General features: G+C 45.7%; 4 protein-coding genes across 7 annotated transcripts in view; 2 read left to right on the top strand and 2 right to left on the bottom strand.

Moving 5' to 3' along the window:
- Positions 1 to 60: 60 nt before the first annotated feature.
- LOC114441011 (CDGSH iron-sulfur domain-containing protein 3, mitochondrial-like) lies at positions 61 to 1,690 on the top strand. The gene is made up of 3 exons (XM_028413731.1): positions 61 to 360; positions 751 to 867; positions 940 to 1,690. The coding sequence occupies exons 1-3, from the start codon at positions 274 to 276 to the stop codon at positions 1,123 to 1,125; spliced, it is 390 nt and encodes a 129-aa protein (XP_028269532.1). The 5' UTR covers positions 61 to 273; the 3' UTR covers positions 1,126 to 1,690.
- The window catches only part of LOC114440955 (phosphatidylinositol 5-phosphate 4-kinase type-2 beta), a 21,655-nt gene continuing 2,085 nt past the window's right edge, over positions 1,011 to 20,580 (top strand). The window contains exons 1-10 of one of the 3 annotated variants that reach the window (XM_028413651.1): positions 1,011 to 1,027; positions 1,905 to 1,948; positions 12,027 to 12,124; positions 14,846 to 14,942; positions 15,033 to 15,185; positions 15,339 to 15,485; positions 17,069 to 17,107; positions 17,439 to 17,552; positions 19,793 to 20,054; positions 20,150 to 20,253. In XM_028413651.1, the coding sequence (XP_028269452.1) occupies positions 12,060 to 12,124; positions 14,846 to 14,942; positions 15,033 to 15,185; positions 15,339 to 15,485; positions 17,069 to 17,107; positions 17,439 to 17,552; positions 19,793 to 20,054; positions 20,150 to 20,253 (981 nt within the window). In that variant the 5' untranslated portion in view covers positions 1,011 to 1,027; positions 1,905 to 1,948; positions 12,027 to 12,059. Of the gene's footprint in view, positions 1,028 to 1,904; positions 1,949 to 9,171; positions 9,798 to 11,720; positions 11,856 to 12,026; positions 12,125 to 14,845; positions 14,943 to 15,032; positions 15,186 to 15,338; positions 15,486 to 17,068; positions 17,108 to 17,438; positions 17,553 to 19,792; positions 20,055 to 20,149; positions 20,254 to 20,580 lie in introns of those variants that run through there. The other 2 variants (XM_028413642.1, XM_028413657.1) reach the window with 2 other exon arrangements.
- LOC114440982 (polycomb complex protein BMI-1-like) lies at positions 1,967 to 7,693 on the bottom strand. 2 transcript variants are annotated; one of them, XM_028413691.1, is made up of 9 exons: positions 7,543 to 7,693; positions 6,847 to 6,974; positions 6,490 to 6,586; positions 5,066 to 5,121; positions 4,851 to 4,980; positions 4,652 to 4,691; positions 4,472 to 4,570; positions 3,648 to 3,728; positions 2,698 to 3,081 (listed from the first exon to the last, which is right to left on the bottom strand). In XM_028413691.1, the coding sequence occupies exons 2-9, from the start codon at positions 6,962 to 6,964 to the stop codon at positions 2,698 to 2,700; spliced, it is 1,005 nt and encodes a 334-aa protein (XP_028269492.1). In that variant the 5' UTR covers positions 6,965 to 6,974; positions 7,543 to 7,693. The 2 variants fall into 2 exon arrangements, with proteins under 2 accessions (XP_028269485.1, XP_028269492.1); XM_028413684.1 differs by lacking the exon at positions 7,543 to 7,693 and having other exon boundaries at positions 1,967 to 3,081; positions 6,847 to 7,457.
- Positions 16,822 to 20,580, bottom strand: part of sp6 (Sp6 transcription factor) — a 19,783-nt gene continuing 16,024 nt past the window's right edge. The window contains exon 3 of the transcript XR_003671236.1: positions 16,822 to 16,833. The gene's annotated coding sequence lies outside the window, so the exon portion shown is untranslated. The remainder of the gene's footprint in view (positions 16,834 to 20,580) is intronic.

Raw genomic sequence — 20,580 nt, 5'->3', positions numbered from 1 at the left:
CAGACATTCGCCTGCTGATTGGCTCAGCTGCGGCCACGTGACTATCCAGGAAGTGATTTCCTCCGGTCAGCTGCCAGGCCGCAGTTTGTTGTCTGTTCCTCCCTCCGCCTGTTTGTGTCACGCTGCTGTTTACTTTGTGTTTACTTTGTGTTTACTTTGTGTTACTCCGCCGCTTCTCTTTTCTGTCTTCCTCTGAGTCGCGCTGCGGCCGGTGTTAGCTTTAGCCGCAGCTAACAGAGACTGCAGCATTTAAGCTAGCTGTCAGTGAAAACAATGAACACGCTGGTAACCAAGTTAGAACACAAGTGGATCAGTTTAACCTTGAGGCAACCATGGATTCCAGCTACGGAAGCCCCTAAGGTAAAGCGACATATACTAACCTCTTCTATAAAAAAGACGCTTTATTCCTAATATTATGAACTGTGTTGTAGTACTTGTTTTAAATGTTGCTGAATTATTCCTATTAGGTATTTAAACATTGTGACAGTGTTTTTTATTATTGAAATCAGCATGAATTGAAGTTAATATAGAGCACAGCGCCACCCAGTGTGCAGCAGAGACTCACAGCTGGTATCAATCAGCCTGATCAGGTCTTTGAGTGGTTGGTAACCACAGCACAGATCACATTAATGTCCATGTACAGCTGTGACGCGGTCACCTTAAAGCTATGAAACACGTCATTCGGCCATCTTTAATGTTATTGATCCACCTGTGGTGTTAAAGTTGAAATCATGATCCCTCTGTCCTCAGGTCAAACTGTCCACGCTTCCTCCAGACCCCGTCATACCCTGTAAGAAGCCCTTCAAAGTGGAGCTGGTTGGTGGAAAGCGTTACGCCTGGTGCACCTGTGGACACAGTAAGAAGCAGGTAAACCTGGCGCTAAGCCCACAGAGTGTTCCTTTTTAATTCATGTTCTGATCGGGTCCGTTTGTCTTTCAGCCTTTCTGCGATGGAGCCCACAAACTCAAGGCCCAGGGTCTGTCCCCGCTGCGCTTCGTCCCAGAGCAGGACGCCACCGCCTGGCTGTGTGGGTGCAAATACACAAACAACCCGCCTTACTGTGACGGCACACACAAACAGGACTTTATCGTGTCGGCGCCACTGCATGAACAGACAGACTCCTGAACGTGTGGGACACAGGGTGGGACTGACCCGTCACACAGACCCTGAAAAGAACACTTATTGATGGGTTGATGATTATTTAAATTATATCCATCCCCAACTGAGCCAGGACGCTTACAGTGACATCGTTTAACACTACATCAGTGTAGGAAACTCCTCCGAACAGCTGGATCTCTGACCTCACCACTGACGGTTTCAGATAAGATGACTTGTCCTTTAAGTCTTCTTCAAAACAACGAATGACATATGTAACAGACACTTGGAACAAACTACTCTCTGGGTACCTGCTCAGGTGTCCAGAGGAGTACTGATGCTGTTTTATTTTTCCTCTTGAATTGGACCCTGAACACATCACAGTATAATTATCTAGCAGGCAGTTCAACAGACTGTTTTATGGTTTAGTTGGAGGAGCTGTTTGGTCATGTCTTCTGCAGTTTAACTGTGATTCTATGGTGTGTTCAGGAGCCTGCAGCTTTGTAGGGACTTCTGAATATTACTGTCAAACTGTTAAATGTCCTTTAAGCTTCTGGCTGTTGCCCGTAACTAAAAGAGGAAAATATCAGAATTATTTTCTTGTCGTTTTCAGGAGTTTCTAATGTCTTGTGTCCCAGGATGCGCGCTGCCTTTTGTATCATCTACAAAGCAAAGTTTTACATGTAATTAAACCCCTTAGCTCGACAGATAAGCTCTCAAAGAAGACAGGATTATTTTCCCTCTCTGAAAGGTCAGATCGTCTGGAAACTTCTTTTATCCGACGCTAAACGCTCTCATTTGCTTCACAGGAGTCAGAGAATCATAAACGGGACACTGGGGTCAGAAAAACCTAGTAAGTAAACATTTTATTGACCTAAAACATGCACATATGGCTGATAAAAAAAAGCATCATGGTTCGTTGAAAAGAAACAAAAGGAATGTTGAAAATTTATGGAACAACAACATACAGCCAAATGTTCCAACTCCCTTTTGAGTCCTTGTACTGCTGACCCGCGTCTGCTCGGTAGTGCTTGGACTAAAGTATAAATGCTTCCTCCTCCTCCGCTGCTCGGTTTGTGAGGCGTGACCTCGACAAAGTGCATCAACAGCTTGTGTGTGATGAATGTGTGTTAACCTGATGAGATGGACACGTATACAGCAGTTATTAACATGACTGTTTAAAGGCTTAGAGGATCTGTTTGTTTTTTTTTTGTCCTTTACATCCATCGTGTGCAGCGATGCCGCTCAGCATTTTGTCTTTTGAAACGGAAGCCAAACCAAAGTGAAATGAAACGGACCCACTGCATATACATTACAAAACGATTACAGTATCTTGTATAAAAGATAAGTTTATACATATGTATGCACACATGCTCACATTAGATACATACTGTACAGTCTGTATGTGTGCACTGCTCTAGTCTAACACACATAAACGCACGCGCACACACACACACGCACACACATACACACGAGTGTCTATTTGGCTGCACGTCTCAAGTCTGTCCTGCTCAAATCCGTCCACCGCGTCCATCCAGACGGATGAAGGCTCGAAAAAGGGAGCAATTCAAACACTGTCCTCCCTGCGGCTGCGTGCAGGCGTTAGGTCGTCGGAGGCAAACCGCTTTTGTCGCCTCCCCTCGCCTCCTCTTTGCCGGCCGCCGAGCTCGTGCCGTTGACAGTCACCTTGCGCGCGCTGGCGCCCTGTTTGGAGGCGGGGGCGTGTCGCTGAGTGTTGTTGGGCACAGTGGTACCGTTGGAGCTTTGGATGGAGGGAGACTGGAGGTTGTGGGAGGCCGGGCTGGACTGCGAGGAGGCTCGAGGCGGCTGGGCCGCGGCGGGGCTGTGGACTTTGTCGCTTTGGGAGTCGCTCTCTGACGTCGGGCTGGTGTTGACGCCGTCAGAGTGGCCCTGAGCGGCTGACTGGGACGGCCTCCTGCGTTTCCGCGTTGGTTTGACCAGGTACTGCAGAGGGATGGGTCCAGTCTGCACAGACAGACACACACACACACACACTGTTACAGCTGCAAGGAAATTTCTGTGTCTTCAGTAGAATCTAATGGGTCACAGGATGAGGAACAGAGACTTTGAGGACTGTCCCTGCTAAGGCTGACACAGTTAGCATCCTGTGCATTGGTCAATGCTACATTCACTGACTGTAGATCATCAGGTGCATGCCAGCCAGGTTTAGACAGTCAGGGTTTACTTGATCTGGTGTTGTTTACTCTGAAACATTAGCCGACAGAATCATTAGCAAACAAGAAGCTAGCCTATTTAGCAGTCAGATGAGATAAGACTTGGGACGAATCAGATGTCGTTATCCAGTTTTTATGCTACATTAGCTGCTGTTCCACAGCCTGCGTGATTAGAAACCATTCACATAAATGAGGGAGCCTGCTTCTCCTTCCTGGCAGCGACCAGTTTCCAGAGAAACCTGAAACCTGTTTGACATGTCGGACTTTACTCATCAGTCCAACCTGAGCACCGACTCCGTTTATCTTATACTTCACTCCAAAGTAAAAAGATGGAAGAACTTGGAGGGCTTCACTCACCCGTCTCCACTCGTAGAAGTAGGCGATGTCCATTAGTGTGTAGTAATCCTTCAATGGTTCATCCCCGTACAATACCTCCACCTGTGAACACACACCCCACACCCACCACATCAGTAAACATGCACAGGAAGCTGCAGCAGTGACCTTCACCCAAACACAGAAATGAGCCCGTTCAAATAACGTGAGGTTCAAACAGTGACGTGTGCAGAAATGGTGGACAGATGGTGCACGATGATGTCATCACAACATTCCGACTACAAAACAGGCTGTTCAAATGTAACATGGTGTCTGATGCCATGTCCACAGCGTCTCTCTACGGGTGCTTTACAGAGACCAGCGAGCACTTAAAGGCAGAGAGTGGCAGGAAAAACTGCCCTTTAACGGGAAGACCCTTTGAGCAGGACCCAGCTCGTACAGAGTTTGTTGTAATTGTAGTGCTGAGAACTACGTGTTGTATTTATTGTTGAGGTTATTAATTATAGCAGCACCTCATGGATGAACAGGCAGGTGTTGACAGTAAACACTGGGTCTGTCAGAGGGCTGCGGTCAGCAGCCATTTATTTACAGTGTGCACTTTTATCTCGTGTGTTTACCACCTGTGGCGCCCAGCGACTGCAGCCGGGTGATGCTGGCGCTAACCATGCTAACAAGACCTTCAGCTTGCTGCTTTTTCAGGCTTCTGACGGGCAGACATGGCGCCTGAGTTTAAGGTTATACCGGTTGTATAGAAGGAGAATCCCTGTTTGAAGCTGCGTCATCATCATCATCAGATCACCGAACCCCGAGGTCTGCTGCAGGGCGGCGAGCACAGTGTGAGCACCTACCCGGTAGTTGTTGGGAATGTCCATCTTGCTCCGGAGGAACTTTGCTAGGTGCATGACAGACATGGCTGCTGGGCACTGCAGGAAGCGTTTCCCGTTGGTCTGAGGAGGAGACATAAAACCAGGATGAGGACAGAATCCAACATGTCTGCACCGGCAGCTTTAACCCCCTCTGTGCTTTACCTTGTCTCCTTCCACCTCCGGACGCTGCCGCTCGTTACTTCTGCAGGAAAAAAAAACACAATCAACGAAGAAGAAGAAGTGTTTACAGCCGTCGTGCACAGATACGTGTGTTTCAATGCGTTTCCACCCACTGAAACTTTCCAGTGATCAGACCAGAGGCAGGCTTTCACTCCTGTTTCAGTACAGAACACTGACTCACTTGTTCCGCTCGTAGAACTGTATGGACAGGCTGATGATTTCATCCTCCGCGATGTTGAACGTCTCCACCACCTCCCCTGGTTCCAGCACGCGGTTCTCTGCGTAGAAGTCCCGCCTCCGCTTCATCTCATCTGAGGAGAAACATCATGCATCATGAAATGGAAACCTAAGACGAAGGCCGCGGCTAAGACGAAGCTCCGTGAGGTGTGGTCCTACCTTTGAACAACCCCGGGACGAGCTTATACACAATGTCTTGTAGAGTTTTGTCCGCTCTAGAGAAACAGAGGTTTGTTAGAAATCAGACGTGAGGCACGTTTGATCAGACATGTTTCAAAGAACGGAAGAGAGGTCAGCACACTGCAGCGACCCACAATCCATTTCAATCATCATCCAGACTATGTGCTCATGTTGTCATCATCGACAAGCTCAGTTTTCAGAGAACACGATCAGCGTTTTGTTTAATAGAGCAAAGAAATGTTTCCAAACATGCTGCTTCACAGAACTGATTCTGTCTGCTCCAGGGTTCCTTTCAGATCCTGATGACTGAGTCCTCCTCACAGCATCATACTGCCTCCACCATGTCTGACTGTATGAAGCCTGTTCTTTGGGTTCTAGCCTCTCCTTTCTGTCTCCACATGAAGACAACATCTCTGTGAGCACAGAGCTCTAGTTCAGCTTCATCTGACCAAAGGACTTCAGTCTGTGTCTCTGTCTCCAGGTGGTCTCTAGCAGTCTTCAGTCTGGGTGCTCTGTCTCCAGGTGGTCTCTAGCAGACTTCAGTCTGGGTGCTCTGTCTCCAGGTGGTCTCTAGCAGTCTTCAGTCTGGGTGCTCTGTCTCCAGGTGGTCTCTAGCAGTCTTCAGTCTGGGTGCTCTGTCTCCAGGTGGTCTCTAGCAGTCTTCAGTCTGGGTGCTCTGTCTCCAGGTGGTCTCTAGCAGTCTTCAGTCTGGGTGCTCTGTCTCCAGGTGGTCTCTAGCAGACTTCAGTCTGTGTGCTCTGTCTCCAGGTGGTCTCTAGCAGACCTCAGTCTGGTTTGGAGGTGTCTTCTCTGCAGTCTAGACAGTCCGTTCCTGTGCAGGACTCTAGTGACGGTCTTCTCTGACTCTTCAGGTCCAGACCTGGTTCAGTCCTTCACTAGTGTCTCTGCAGATGTTCTCGGCTCTTCAGACTCATCTCTCACTGGTTCTCTTTCCAGAACCTTCCACATGTTTCTCTTCCTGTCTCTGACAGTCTGCTTCTGTTGGACTCCCCTCTCACAGCAGACTTGAAGCTCTCTGATGAACTTGTAGGTCTTCTCCTGCTTTGTTTAACAATCCTTTTGATCAGGTCTGAACTTGTTTCTGTCTCTTCTGTCTCTTCTTGTTCCACTGTGTGTGTGTGCTGCAGGACTCCAATCCTCACTTTAAATCCCAGTTCCAGCACAGACCACACAGTGTCACTGATAACAGTGATGTGTACTATGGACACACAGAGGACGGTTCTTCATGGATCTGAGCCTGGTGGTGGTTTTTTTTGTTTTTCTGTGTAAATTAAAGTCATTCAGACTTCGTCAGTGGAACATTTCTTTGCTCTAATAAAAACAGAAGCGGGTAAATCTCAGACACTTTCATAGGGAGGCTGCGATTTCTCAGTATTGATCACCTGATGCTGAGCTGTGGGCACGTCTTGTGAACCTGGACATCACACCGAGGACAGAACTTGTTTGTCTCCAGGAAGGCAACGATGCACGTTTTACAAACTGCACAGAGAGAGAGAACAAACACAAACACACACACACACACACACACACACACACACACACGTCAGTTCCAACCCAACACAGCGCTGCTGCTTGTTGTTGTGCACAGATTTGGACCTCCTGAAGGCCCGCAGCATATGACTGGAGATCAGCACCACCACCACCACCTCCTCCACCCTGCAGCCAGGAGGCCTGCTGGAGAGGTCTGATGCTATAAACTCTCACTGGGCTGGATGGAAACATGCATGGCTGTGACTTACAGGAGTGCAGGCACTCTACGATGGTTGTAGCATCAATCAGGTATCCGGCGCACAGAGGGCACGTCAGGTGTGGGTTCAGATCTGTGATCTTGATCCGGTTCGGCTGCATTTTATCCATCTGGGCTGATCTGCAGAGGCAGAGAGGGGGTTCGTTACAGCAGCCCGTGTGTGTGTGTGTGTGTGTGTGTGTGTGCATAATGCTAACTGGGACTATTGTGAATGAGGGACATTGTGTGCAGCCCGTCCTTGGGACAGAAACCACAACAAACCGACGTTCAGAGAGAAATCAGCGTTATTGGGATTAATCGGGAGCTGAGAGCAGCCGGAGCGGAGCCGCTGCGCGCAGCAGCAGCAGCAGCAGCAGACGCCTGAATCGCCCCAGTGTGGCCTCATCAGCTCCGCTCCTCGAGCCGCGGACCAACAAAGAGCGTGTCCATTTCCCCGGAGCTCCGAGCGAGCAGCACGGACACGACGCATCCCGACCAAAAAAACGCACCGACACCGAGAGGGGCTGCAGAGCCACAGAAACCCAGCCTGGTACACAAAAGCAGCCATCTTAAATCCACTGACAGGGCTGAGTATCAGCAGGCGAACAAGAGAGGCTCAAATGTGACACCGTGCACTTTTGTGTGCGCCACCGCAAACAGCGGCGCCAGGAGCCCGATAAAGAGCGACGAGCGACGGCCTCGGTCCTACCTGATCACACATGAAGGGTTCCGTCCGCTCCCAGCCGCGATCCGCAGGAATTATTTGGACTTGGACAGAATTTGCAGCAGCGCCAGAAAATGGCTTTTTTTCAGCACCGTCAGAGGACTGCCCATTTTGGATCACGTGATATTATTTTGTCGCCTCGTTCACGGGGCAAACAGGGTATCCACAGAGAGCAGGCCTGCTGCGCGCAGTGCGCACACACACACACACACTCTGCACCTCACAGTTTACACACACACACACACACTTACTTCATAAAATATCACAACACTCTGTCACAGCCTGCGTGGAAACACGGAGGGTTTTTTTTTTTGACTGAGGGGTCCTGCAGGCCTCATGCGTGTCGGGCCGGGGCCCCCGGGCCGAGGGTTGGCCCCCACACACACACACACACACACACGGGGAATGTGCACGTATAGATCCGATTTTATTTGTATTATATTGTAGAATTATTTTTTTTTAAAGCAAACTTGCTCAGGAAGATTATATTTTTTTTTGTAAAGAATACAAAAAAATATACAAAAATAAAAACACTACATGTGAATCCTTACTGCTGGGACAAAATTCATACATTTATTTTGACTTTCAGAAGTCTAATCGTGGCATTCTTACAATTAAATTCTAAGTGAGATGATGAGATGCAGCTCAGGCCCGTGGGATTACATCAAATACAAAGACTATTTAAAAAAAGGCTTTAAACGGGCTCTGCATGGGTCCAGGTTCACAGCACTGACAGGAGTCCTGCAGCCAGACAAAATGAAAACTATTAAAAGGCCCCATCATTCTTTGAAATGATTTATTTTCAAACAAACAAGCCTCACATGCCTGTGCCCTCTCCTGCTCTGTTCAGCTGTGCATTTTTATTAATTTAATTTAATTTTTTTCTTCTGCCATTATCATATAATCTTATATTACTGCTTCATGTCAGCTGCTGCATAAATAAAAGTGTTCCTAACTCATTTCTGTTTATTCGTATCTGTAACCTTTTCAAATGAATTATTATATTTATAATAGAATATTGCTGTGAATGTATGTGTGAAGCAAACCTGTGTGTCCTTATGTCTTCTTGTTTTTAATTAATTAATTTTGACTTGACACACATTGATGCCTTTGCACATATACCTGCATGTTCCCCTGTTATTATAATAAAGTGAATATTTATACCTGTGAATGCACAGATAGCTGGTTATAGTTCGAACATCTGTCTTTGAGGTATTATAACAACATTCGTCAACCTTTTAGTTAACCTAAAATGTGCATTTACAGCAATTGAGGGCACTGACGTCATAATATTTAAGGAAATATTTAAAGACAATTGAAAATGTAAGAAAATGTAAAAACAAAAGAATATTTTTAGAGATATATTTCACATTTTGGGACGGTAGAAAGGGCAACTTTGTTGTCAACAAACTGTGTAGAAGACTCTGAAGATCTATTTTATTCACTAAAAGATGTGAATAACACAGGGTGGTGTTTGTTGTGCCTCCATCCATCCATCCAGCAGCCACCCTGTGTGTGTGTGTGTGTGTGTGTGTGTGTGTGTGTGTGTGTGGGAACCCCCTGCAGTTCTGCCTGTGTGCCTGCTGGAGTCGCTGTTGACTGTGGAGTCTCAAGCACGGACGCCATCTTGAGGAGACCCCGAGGCAGACAGCGCTGGTTGGTGGCGACTGACAACAATCTCCGGCAACATCATGAGGGGATTACTGACTTCTCAGTGAAACGGCAGCACAGCGCTTTAAGGACCGCAGGAGTTCAGGGCAAAAGAGGAGGAGCCGCCCGGCGACTACTTCACCGCTCCCAGGGCTGGGTTTTTTTTAAAAGAAGGGGAGGCTGCTGCTGTAGCCCGATGGCCGGCTAGCTGCTCTCTGGACTCCGCCGCGGCCTGTTCGGGAGGAGGAAGGGTGGTGACGGCGCAAAATGCTCTACCGCTGACTCCCGACAACACAGTCATCCTATCCAGAGACTCGCTGCGAGTTGGACGACGACCACGATGCACTTATAGATTTTTTTAAAAACACTCTTAACGTTCGGATTTTGTGTTGTGTGAACCACAGTGAGTGCCGTCTTGCGTACCCTGAATTCCCACAGCCTGAGACATGTCATCCAACTGCACCAGCGCAGCGCCTGTCAGCGCTAGCAAAACCAAGACGAAAAAGAAGCATTTTATAGGACAGAAAGTGAAACTCTTCCGTGCAAGCGAGCCCATTCTCAGCGTTTTAATGTGGGGTGTCAACCATACGGTAAATATGTGTCCCCTTGTCGCCCGGTGTGCGCTTTGTTTATGCTGCTGTTTTGATTCAGCTAGCCTGCTAGCATGTTAGCCAGCTGCCCTCATCTGTCAAGCCAGCTGTGATGCTTTCAGGCGGCCGTGTAATTTGTCTGTTTCATGGACACTCGCCACAGTATTTCTCGGTGTGTTTGGGCAGTAATCTGCTGCCAGGTCTCAGGACTGGACTGGGACTGACCAGCTGTGTGCTGAGCCGCTGCTGCCGCCGCTGCTCCGGTAGCTGTGGGCAGGTCGCTGCTCTCTGGTAGCTGTTTGCAGGGATTTAACTCTTCCTGCGTGTCTTGTTTGTATTTGCACGCACAGAGAGATGATAATCTGCCAGCATAAATCATGGACTAATCATGGACATGTAGCTAAGTCGTGAGCTGCTGTTGCTGCTGCTGCTGCTGCTGCTGTGCAGGCGTGGAGTGGGAGGGGTGTGACAGGCAGCCGGAGCAGCAGGTTTACACAGATCTTCAGCTGCAGACTGACAGCTTCAGCTTCAGTGTCTTTTGTTTCAATAAACCTGCTCCTCTTGGTTGGTTTTGCATTTGCTTGGCGGCTCCTGTATTTAGCATCCAGTTTATTCCATCACATCGGTTCACTATAAATATAGCTGAAAATCTATCACATGCACTTTTGGCTGAGGCTGCCCGTGGCTATGAAAAGCCCAGGGAAGGACAGAAAGTGATGGATGGAGTGTGTTAGCACCAGCAGTTTGTGCAGCAACAGTGGGAGAAGCAGCCTCTCAGGTGTGACGGAGAAGTGGTTGGTGCTGACTTTGGAGAATATGTGGTGCTATTTCGAGGTGCTGTTTAACTACATGGGAGCAGAGGGGCACAAGGGGGGTTCGACAGGGTGTAGCACCCTTTGCAGGTAAACACAGAGGGTAACAAGTGAAACATCGATGACAACTGAATCAGACGATGTTGATTTATTGATTAATTTCTACACTGCAGAACTGAATGGGGCAGAGTGAGGGGGGGTACACATTAACACCACCTTGCTGCAGCCCTGAGGTCCTTTGGACAAAACCGGCCTCGTGTTTACATCCCTAAAACTTCTACCACAGGAACTCTGTCAGAGCTGACAGCCTGCTGGATGCTGCAGTGGAAGAAATGCCCTGTGTGATCGGCTCTATGAAGGTTCCCTGGCCTCGAGTTGACGTCTAGGTGTCAACACACAGTCATGAGGAGGAGGATTCGATTTGCAGTGATTTCTGTGGGTTAAAAAAATGGAACGACTCTGCAGATAGAAGTACAACCTGCTGAGGGATTAGGAAAGCAGCTAATGATATGGTCATTACTGCAGCATATCCAGGATTCAGTGGGTGAACTTTGGCAGTGGGTGTGTGGGTGCAGCACACAGGCCCGATGATTTGAGGTGTGGGCGGGAAGCCGATTCGAGACATCAAACGGACTTCTCATCAAAGTCCTCTTCTTCTTCCAGTCAGGAGTTGTGTTGCATTTTTAATAGCGCCCTGGCTGTGATGCTGGAGGGTTCTACTTAAAAAAAAACAAAAAAAAAACAGTGTCAGGTGCTGTTTAGCTGCTGTACAACACCACCTGTTTGATGCTCTTAATCCCTCAGGTTTTTAGACTGTGTCAGCAAAACAAGTTCTGCAGTAAGAAGCTGGACTGTTGCTTTGGTGGCTGTCTTTTAATATTAACGTCACATCAGAAAATTCTTCATTCTAGGTTTGTTGTACCAGCTGTGTGTCAGGACTTTCAGTTGACTTGAAGCATGAGAAAGAGCAGCCACTAACGTGCCGCCTCTTTGTACTGATCCAAGTGCATGGAGGATTTTCGGAGGTTCATCAGCGTGAGCTTTTGTGCTGGATGTGTTTCAGCAGATAAGATCAGTGTCTGGGGGCTTAGCAGCAGCAAGAAAAACTGTCTGCGTGTTCTTTGGTCCCGGAGTTAATCAGCACTGCTTCCAGAGAGATTTGGCAAGAGTGTCACATGAAACCGACGATACATGCTGCTTTTTTAACACGGAGCTGTGCTACAGGTGGCGGCGGCAGCTTCCTCCTGTGAGTTAACAAGCGGCAAACGGAACACATGTCTTTCTGAATCTTTTGCCCCTTATGTCATTTAAAACACTGATGATACGTTTGACAGCAGTGTGCAGCTGATGTGAAGATATTTGCTCTGCTTCTTCCTGCTCTTCTCTTATCTCTCCCTTTCTCACTTCCCTCCATCAGATTAACGAGTTAAGTAATGTGCCTGTACCCGTTATGCTGATGCCAGATGACTTTAAAGCCTACAGTAAGATCAAAGTGGACAACCACCTATTTAACAAGTAGGTACATCACGGCTTATGCCCTGTCTGTGCAGCCTCCGCCATCTGTAATCCAAGTGTAATCACAAAGCCCTGGCCACAGTTTAAAACACCTTCAGTCTCACTGCACCAATGATTGACAGCTTGGTGCATAAAATAATGATTGTTATATGGTCAAAACATACAGATCCTGCCTTTGAACCCCCAAAAGGTTTAAAGCATGCTCTCTTTGCTAAAATAACACAATTTACCACAGTCAAAACATTGTAGAACAGTCAGATTTTCAACTTTCTGATGGTCCTTGAATGCATCACATGTGATCCATGGCTCTATTTAAATCTAAATCTAACTTGTAATTTAAAAAAAAAAATCTGACATTAACAGACACTAACAAGATTCTGCAGCAAACAAAACAACTCTGCTCTCCTCAGCAACCAGCAGGAGGCCATGATGGACTCACATGTGAGCAGCAGTCACATGACCAACACTTAGAGAGTATCTGTCTGAGCTGCAGGCTTTGTAGAGACTGTAAAAATACAACATCTGTAGCATGTGGAGCTCACAATGACACGTCTGAGTTCTCTGTACGATTGGCCATGAGTGTGGTGTTTCCACCGAGGAGCAGGGCTGAACACTGAGCCCACACTGACTGAACATGAGGCAGGAAGGAAAACACCCACAAACTGTTAGCAGAGGGTTAACAGCTCTTTGCTTTTTGGACCTGTCCTAATATTGAATCTTTCAAAATTAATCCATGATGAGACTGTGGGTATGTTACTGCAGGGTCAGGTTGCATTTACACACTGTGTGTGGTTGGAGAAGTGTGTGTGCGTGTGTGTGTCCTTTTGGGCTTGTGTACTGGGGTGGACAAACAAATCTGAATAACAGCAGCTACATGACATTCAGCAACCCACGGTAAAATCTTTGTTGTGTGTAGTGAGCGATGTGTTTGCAGTAGATGTTTGTCGTCTTTCAGCTGAGTCTGACATGATGCTGATATTTCTAAAAAAAAATGCACCTGACTGGACAGCTCCTATGATGTGTGCTGTGCAACTGAACGTGACAAATGTACCAAAACAGTGTTCTGTGCTGGGATCATTTCCCTTTTTTTAATACCTTTTCCTGCTTATTGCCCCGCGTATGTCCTCATTTTGGTTTGTCAGCACACAGCGCTCTCCGTTTATGACTGTACTTCCTGTTTTTGTTTGTTTAAGATGCATTTGGTTCCAAACTGGTTTCATATTTCAGTCAAACTGCATCAGAGTGAACCCACCTTCTCAGCCCACTTGTTTGGTGCACATCATGGTTCAGATTCTTTCTGAATGAATCAACCTTAGTTTGTTCCAACTAGGGCTGAACGATTTTAAGAATAAATTGAATTGCGATTTTTTCTGGCAAATATTGCGATTTCGATTTCATCCACGATTTTTTTCAAATCATGTCAAACATGTTTCTGTGTAAATGACTTCAGGTAGCTACTCTGTCACTTCTCAAAAACTATCAGTAGATCTAAAAGTAAACTCTGATAACGTGCACTCAGTATTAGTTTTAATAAACATGAAAATTTAAATAACAATTACAGAACAAAATAAAGTTTTATTTCAAATAGGTTAAAAAGAAGACTGATGTAATTCTGTAAAGTATTATTCAACAGTCATTTAAACAGACTGAAGTGAGCCTCCTAAGGTTAAACAATAAATACAGTATTGAGACTTAAGTAACTCTTAAAGTTCAATGTGATTTAGAACAAATGATCAAACTTTAATGGGAATCATATCTAAGGACAAACGGAGCTGCTGCTGTCACCTCTGTCCACCGTTTACTAGAGTCCACATATGGAGCCTCTTCATGACGTGACGTCATTAGCTGCTGCCTCTGTCTGCATCTGATGTACACACACGCACACACGCGACACAGACACACACAAACACGACACACACACGCACGCGACACACACACACGCGCGACACACACGCGACACACACACAGGTGTAGAAGAGCTGCTGACGGCACAACAGCAGCGAACCTGAATATAAGGAGCTGGTAATGTTCAGAGAGGTGGGCGCTTACGTGCTCGTAGCATTTACACGCGGCCCTTCCACTGCGACTCACGTCGCGCGCGCACACACAGACACAGGCTTAGAAGACGCACCGCTGCTGCCGGCAGAAACAGCACCGAACATAAAGGTGGAGTTCGTTTTAGGGACCAGTTCCTCCGTTTTCTTTTCGTTTTCAGCCGTAGCATTTGACAAAACAAAACCTGATTCAGTTAGGAGCAGTGCAAAAAATCGCGGCTTTGACGATCTCAAAATCGCGTCATCTGAGATCGCGATTTTCGGTCTAAAACGATAGATCGTTCAGCCCTAGTTCCAACTGAACCAAACAGCGAGCGTACCCAGAAGCTTAGGTAGTCTAAGAACTCACAGCTGCTAATATGAACTTAACTTGTGACCACAAACCATAAAGGTTCTTAAAAGTCGCATTCTTTGCATCCAAAATCAAAGTTTTTTGTGTGACAGGAGGAGGTAGGGTCACATTTTGTGATTGATTTTATTGCCCATAGTGTCCATAAAACATCTAAATCTGTCTAATATCCAAAGCTGAATTGTCTGTTTAGGATCCAATCAATCGCAGAAACGAACCCCACAGTCGGAAAACCGCCGGTTTGTTCCTCATTTTCAGCAATGAACCTGTGAATCCTGTGTGTTGATCTGACTCTGAAACTGTGTCTGTCTCTGTCAGAGAAAACCTGCCTAGTCGCTTTAAGTTCAAAGAGTACTGCCCCATGGTGTTCAGAAACCTGAGGGAGAGGTTCTGCATCGATGACCAGGACTACCAGGTGAGACACGTGCAGCTGAAGCGTGCACAGAAACTGTGTGGAGTTTTTTTTTTTTTTTTAAAGTAAGATTGTGTGTTTTTCTTTGAACAGAACTCTCTGACCAGGAGCGCCCCGCTCAACAGCGACACCCAGGGTCGCTTTGGCAACCGCTTCCTGTGCAGCTACGACCACCGCTTTGTAATCAAAACCGTGTCCAGCGAGGACATCGCTGAGATGCACAACATCCTAAAGAAATATCACCAGGTAGAGATGCACACATGAAGCTTCAGTCTGTGAATGAATATAAATGATGCAGTGCTCAGTTTTAATCAGCTGTTTATTTGATTCCTCACTCCCACACTTCCTGTTCCACTCTCTCTCTCTCTCTCTCTGCTCTCCTCCCCTGATTGTTTCCAGTTTATAGTGGAGTGTCATGGCAACACGCTGCTGCCTCAGTTCCTGGGCATGTACAGGCTAACGGTGGACGGGGTGGAGACGTACATGGTGGTGACCCGGAATGTATTCAGCCATCGCCTCACTGTACACCGCAAATACGACCTGAAGGTACCACGCTCCGGTTACAGCACAGCACACACAGACGTCCGTCATTCAGGACGTTCATGCAGCAACATCCAGACCTGAGACATGTGTAACCACACAATCAATACAAAATGAGTCGCACATAATAGTTTGGTAAACATATACTTTTATTGATTTATCTAAACAATCACATCATGTTGTGACACTGTGGTGACTTTGAGTCGAGGCTTTAGTTGAATTGTAAGTGCCTCATAATTAAGAAACATTTATCGAACGTACTGTAGAGAAACGGATCTTTCCAACCATCAGTCCACTTCCTTCCTTCATGTTTTCACCCATTCGGTCTCCAAGCTGCTTGGACCAGTTGTCCTATCCATGTTCTCTTTGAACCCCACTCTACTGCATCTAAGAAAAGCTGAGCGAGTCCTGGGTTAACCCTTTAGAAGCAGCAGAGCTGCTGTGAATCTCTCAAACGTCTCACCTGATCTGAGAGAGAGGAAGGCCTGCCGCCCTGTCTGCCGCTTGCATGTATGAGTTTCGGTCATTACCATTGACAGTAAAAACTATGGACAGAGCTTCCGTGACGTCACCCGTTTGTTTCTGAAGAGCCGTTCTGAGGCTCGGTGGGAGGTTCCGGGACGTGATGACCGCCGCCATGTTGGCAGCGTCACGTCCGGCAAAACTCCAAATATGGACAAAGAGGGGGAGCACGAGCGGGGTTTAGGGGGGCGGGCGATCGTGGAAGCAGGAAACTCACGCTGTGATACATCAACTGTCTGTCACTCAAGCGGCAACGCCCATAATTAGGCGTAATTTTAAGTCAGAATACAATTGAAACGAGTGAGTTGTAAAAAAATTCACCCCCCTACAATTGACACTAGAAGAGAACCTATCATCTGAGACCAGAGTGGTTTTTTGTACCAGGCTGTAAACATGTTCTTTTCTGCTGTGAAGTCGGCCATTTTAACATGGGAGTCTATGGGAAATTACTCGCTTTTGGAGCCAGCCCCCAGTGGTTGCGGCGTGAATTACAAGTTTTGACACTTCCGCATGGGCTTCAACTTTGAGCCCCGAAGGTTGCCGCTTGGTCATTACCTCCTTCTCTGCAGGCCAGGATTGCAGAACACAGCGGCACAGTGTAGGCCCAGGAAACAACACGTTGCAGAGTGTGTGTGTCTGTGAGGGTTGGAGGTGTAAACTCTGTACAGTCAGTGTGTTCGGTGACACACATTAATACACTCTGCATCGAACAGTTCGAGCTTCAGTACCTGCTTTGTGTTCAGTGGTGTCGGGCTGCTTTTCCTGAACGCTTCGGTTAGCCGTCTGCCTTTTAATGTAGTGTCGCAGCGTTTGCAGGAGACTTAAAAATCCACTTGGTTCATGTACATTTGCATATTTGTGGCTGTGAATGCAGCATATTGCTTTATAAAAATCCTTCACAGCACCTGTCTGTCCTCTTGATGAAGACCCTCTGGAGAAAAACGATCCTCTGCTCTCTTAACACTGACAGTCTAAAGACGCCGTCTGAGCATAGGCAGATAATATGCTAATGTTTCCTCTGATGTGGCTTTCAATTAATTTTAAACTATTTTTATTTTTATTTCCAGGGTTCTACAGTCTCCAGGGAAGCTAGCGACAAGGAGAAGGTGTGTTTTATTTCTGTGCACTGACTGCTGCTGACATACAGGGACAAAAATAAACAGCCTGAGCTCACCCCACAAGCAACCCTGTCAAATGACAGCTAAATTAAGGAGCTGAATAAATGCAGAGGTATTCTAGTGGTGTCACTGGTCTCACACTGTGTAATATGATTTATTGAATCTGGAGGTCTTATTATTATTATTACACTTTGACAGTATAAATGTTTACGTCCGCAGCCACTATACAACGTTTAACCTCTAAATGCTACATTACCCGATAACACACAGACCTCGCTGTTTTCCCTGCTTGATGACATCATGTCTCTGCTCTCTGCAGGCTAAAGAACTCCCCACTTTTAAAGACAACGACTTCCTGAATGAAGGCCAGAAACTGCAGATAGGAGATGAAAACAAGAAGTTCTTTTTGGAGAAGCTAAAACGAGATGTAGAGGTGAGAAACATGCCCGGGTTTTTGTGGAATGTTCTGTAAAAATCAAACAAACATCGTGAAGTCTTACTGTCAGGACCTCTGGGACAAAATACAAAGGAATACAGAATATATGATTGTAAGGCTGAAAGGTGTAAATCAAGCTGAAGGATGATGGCAGCCACTGAGTCCACCTGCAGAGAAACACCAGGCACAAAAGACATGGACGTAGAGCTCAGTGTCTCAGACTCATTTTTACAAACACATGTCACAAAACAGAGACAGCAAGGCACCCCCCTCATTCAGACAGGAAAAAAAACAGCCACCCCAAAGTTCCTTCCGCCCATATTTAACCCTCATGCACTGTTCGGGACATTTTTGTCCTCTGAGAGAAATTTTTCTGTTTATTTTGGCCATAACTTTGTCAATATGTGAACAAATGGAATCATTTTACATACATTTTGTTAATATGATTTTAAAATTTTTCATAGGTCAACAGTACACTGTGGAAACGAAACGAAAACGAATTTTTTTTGCATAGACCTTTTAATTAACTTCAGTTCTAATCAACAGTAGTGAAAAAAATCATTTTCCCTCAGGATTTTAACCCTTTAATCACCAATTTTATAAGGGGTGGTGCTGAAAATTGGAAAAAAAAACACAAAATGGCTCATTTTTAATAGAAAAGGTGAATGTGGACTGGATTCTTTTTAACCTTTATTACAGTCTTGGTCATGTCAAACATCAGTAAAAAAATTGACTTTATTGCATTATTAGTTTTTGCACAGCACTGGATTTTCATTTTTTCTCCCATTTTGTCCCATAGACTTACATTATAACCACATTTTTTGACTGCACAGCCATGGCACTAAATAATCATGCATTCTTGATTGTTGGTGGTTTACCCTGTTGGTAGGAGGTAACATTTTACCTCCTAAAATTTGTGATTTTTACACATTCACCTTTTCTATTAAAAATGAGCCATTTTGTGTGTTTTTTTTCCAATTTTCAGCACCACCCCTTATAAAATTGGTGATTAAAGGGTTAAAATCCTGGGGGAAAATGATTTTTTCACTACTGTTGATTAGAACTGAAGTTAATTAAAAGGTCTATGCAAAAAAATTTCAAAAAAATATTTAGTTTAGTTAAACTTTTAAAGTTAGGGGACGTTTTTGTCCCGAACAACACATAAGGGTAGTGTTTGCGAACAGTGCATGAGGGTTAAAAAAAAAAAAAAAAAAAAAAAAAAAATGTCCACCCCTTCCATGACAACCAAAGGGGGAGGAGGGTAACCACAACCCAATATATACCGGTACATATATACAAAAAATTCCGGGCGGCGAGCTCATCTTTGGAAAAAAAAATAATAATAATAATGTGAATAAATAATGGCCGTTAAGTTTAAATGTATTTTATTTTATTCATTTAGCTTTTTCATAGTAATAGTTATTTCTTTGGAGATTGATTGATATTAAAATATCAAAACATGCGTCACGGTCGCGTCCTGTACGCAGCACCTGTGACACCGGACAGACTCAGTGTTGATGGAATGGAATGACATTCCTGACACTTATATGAACATGGAAAAGTTTGCATTTGGAGTCCTGTCGATCTTTGGATCCTCATACTTGTGCGAGCTGGTGTTTTTCCATCATGAAAACTGGCATTTTTTGTTCAGATAAATATTATCTGTATCTATCTGTCTTAACATTACCTTCAATTTTGTGGTCAAATAGGTGTAGATTAGTAGTTAGGGGTGTGTGGCTCCGAGTGTGCTCTGTTCAGTGGGAAACCGGCCCAAATGGCTCTTTTAATGCTGAAGGTTGCAGACCCCTGCTCTAAACCAATCTGCATACACAATAAATAAAGCAACAGCTAACTCTTAAACCCTTATTTTAATTAGTTTAACCCAACATAAAGAAATCCTCCCCCTCTCCCTCCAGTCCACTTGGTAAGCCCAGACAAGGCTGATCATCCACACCGGACCTCCATCAGGGCCTCATCACAATAAACTCATACAAAACCAACAAACCAATTCATCCAAATACAAACACATCCACATAAATAAATACATAAATAAATAAAGGACCTGAATTAGTGAGGGAATGCCTGCAGCTCCCTCACATGTATCACTTCAGAACTGCAGCTCGAAAGCTCAGTGTCTTATTAAACAGGTGTTTTGCAGTGTGAACCTACATAGAAAGAACATGCTGGTTTTGAGCAGAAGGTTCCGATGAACTGACCGTTGTGTGTGTGTGTGTCAGTTTCTGGCCACCCTGAAGATCATGGACTACAGTCTCCTGGTGGGCATCCATGACGTGGAGCGGGCGGAGCAGGAGGAAATGGACGTGGAAGGTGCAGGAGAGGAAGACGAATACGAGAACGACGGCGTAGGAGGAGGCGTGCTCACGGGCTCCTTCGGCACGCCACCTGACAGCCCCGGAAACCCTCTGAACTGTGGAGGCTTCTTTGGGCCCGGGGAGTTTGACCCCTCTGTGGACGTTTACGCAATCAAGAGCCACGACAGTGAGCGCCATCTTTTTTTTTTTGAATGTTTGTAGCTTTAACTGTGTGGTGCTGATTCTCGGTTGTTGTTGTTGTTGTTGTTGTCTGGGTTCCAGGTGCTGTGAAGAAGGAGGTATACTTCATGGCTATCATCGACATCCTCACGCACTATGATGCTAAGAAAAAAGCTGCACATGCTGCCAAAACTGTGAAACACGGGGTGAGTGGATAGAGTCAGTATTCAGACTACATCATGTACAATAGTCTGTAGGCTCGTTTAAAGGCAGCAGTCACCACAGCAGAGAGTAACACTGGCTGAAGGTAAGAACACTAAAATGTTTACTACTCACCAAACCTGCTGTACGTCTCCAGGAGAACTTTTTTACTCATTGAAAATACAGTTAAATCAAATTAGGCCCACTTTGAACAGACCAGTGTTAATTTTGTTTTAGTCTTGTGACTAAAATGTCTTTAAATTTTAGTCATCAACATTTTTTAACTTTTAGTCTAGTTTTAGTCGACTAAATCTGCCGTGGGTTTAGTCAAC

Source organism: Parambassis ranga, chromosome 1 (genome assembly GCF_900634625.1).
Source record: "Parambassis ranga chromosome 1, fParRan2.1, whole genome shotgun sequence".
Classification (NCBI taxonomy): Eukaryota; Metazoa; Chordata; class Actinopteri; family Ambassidae; genus Parambassis; species Parambassis ranga.
This window is presented reverse-complemented; position numbering and strand designations above follow the sequence as displayed.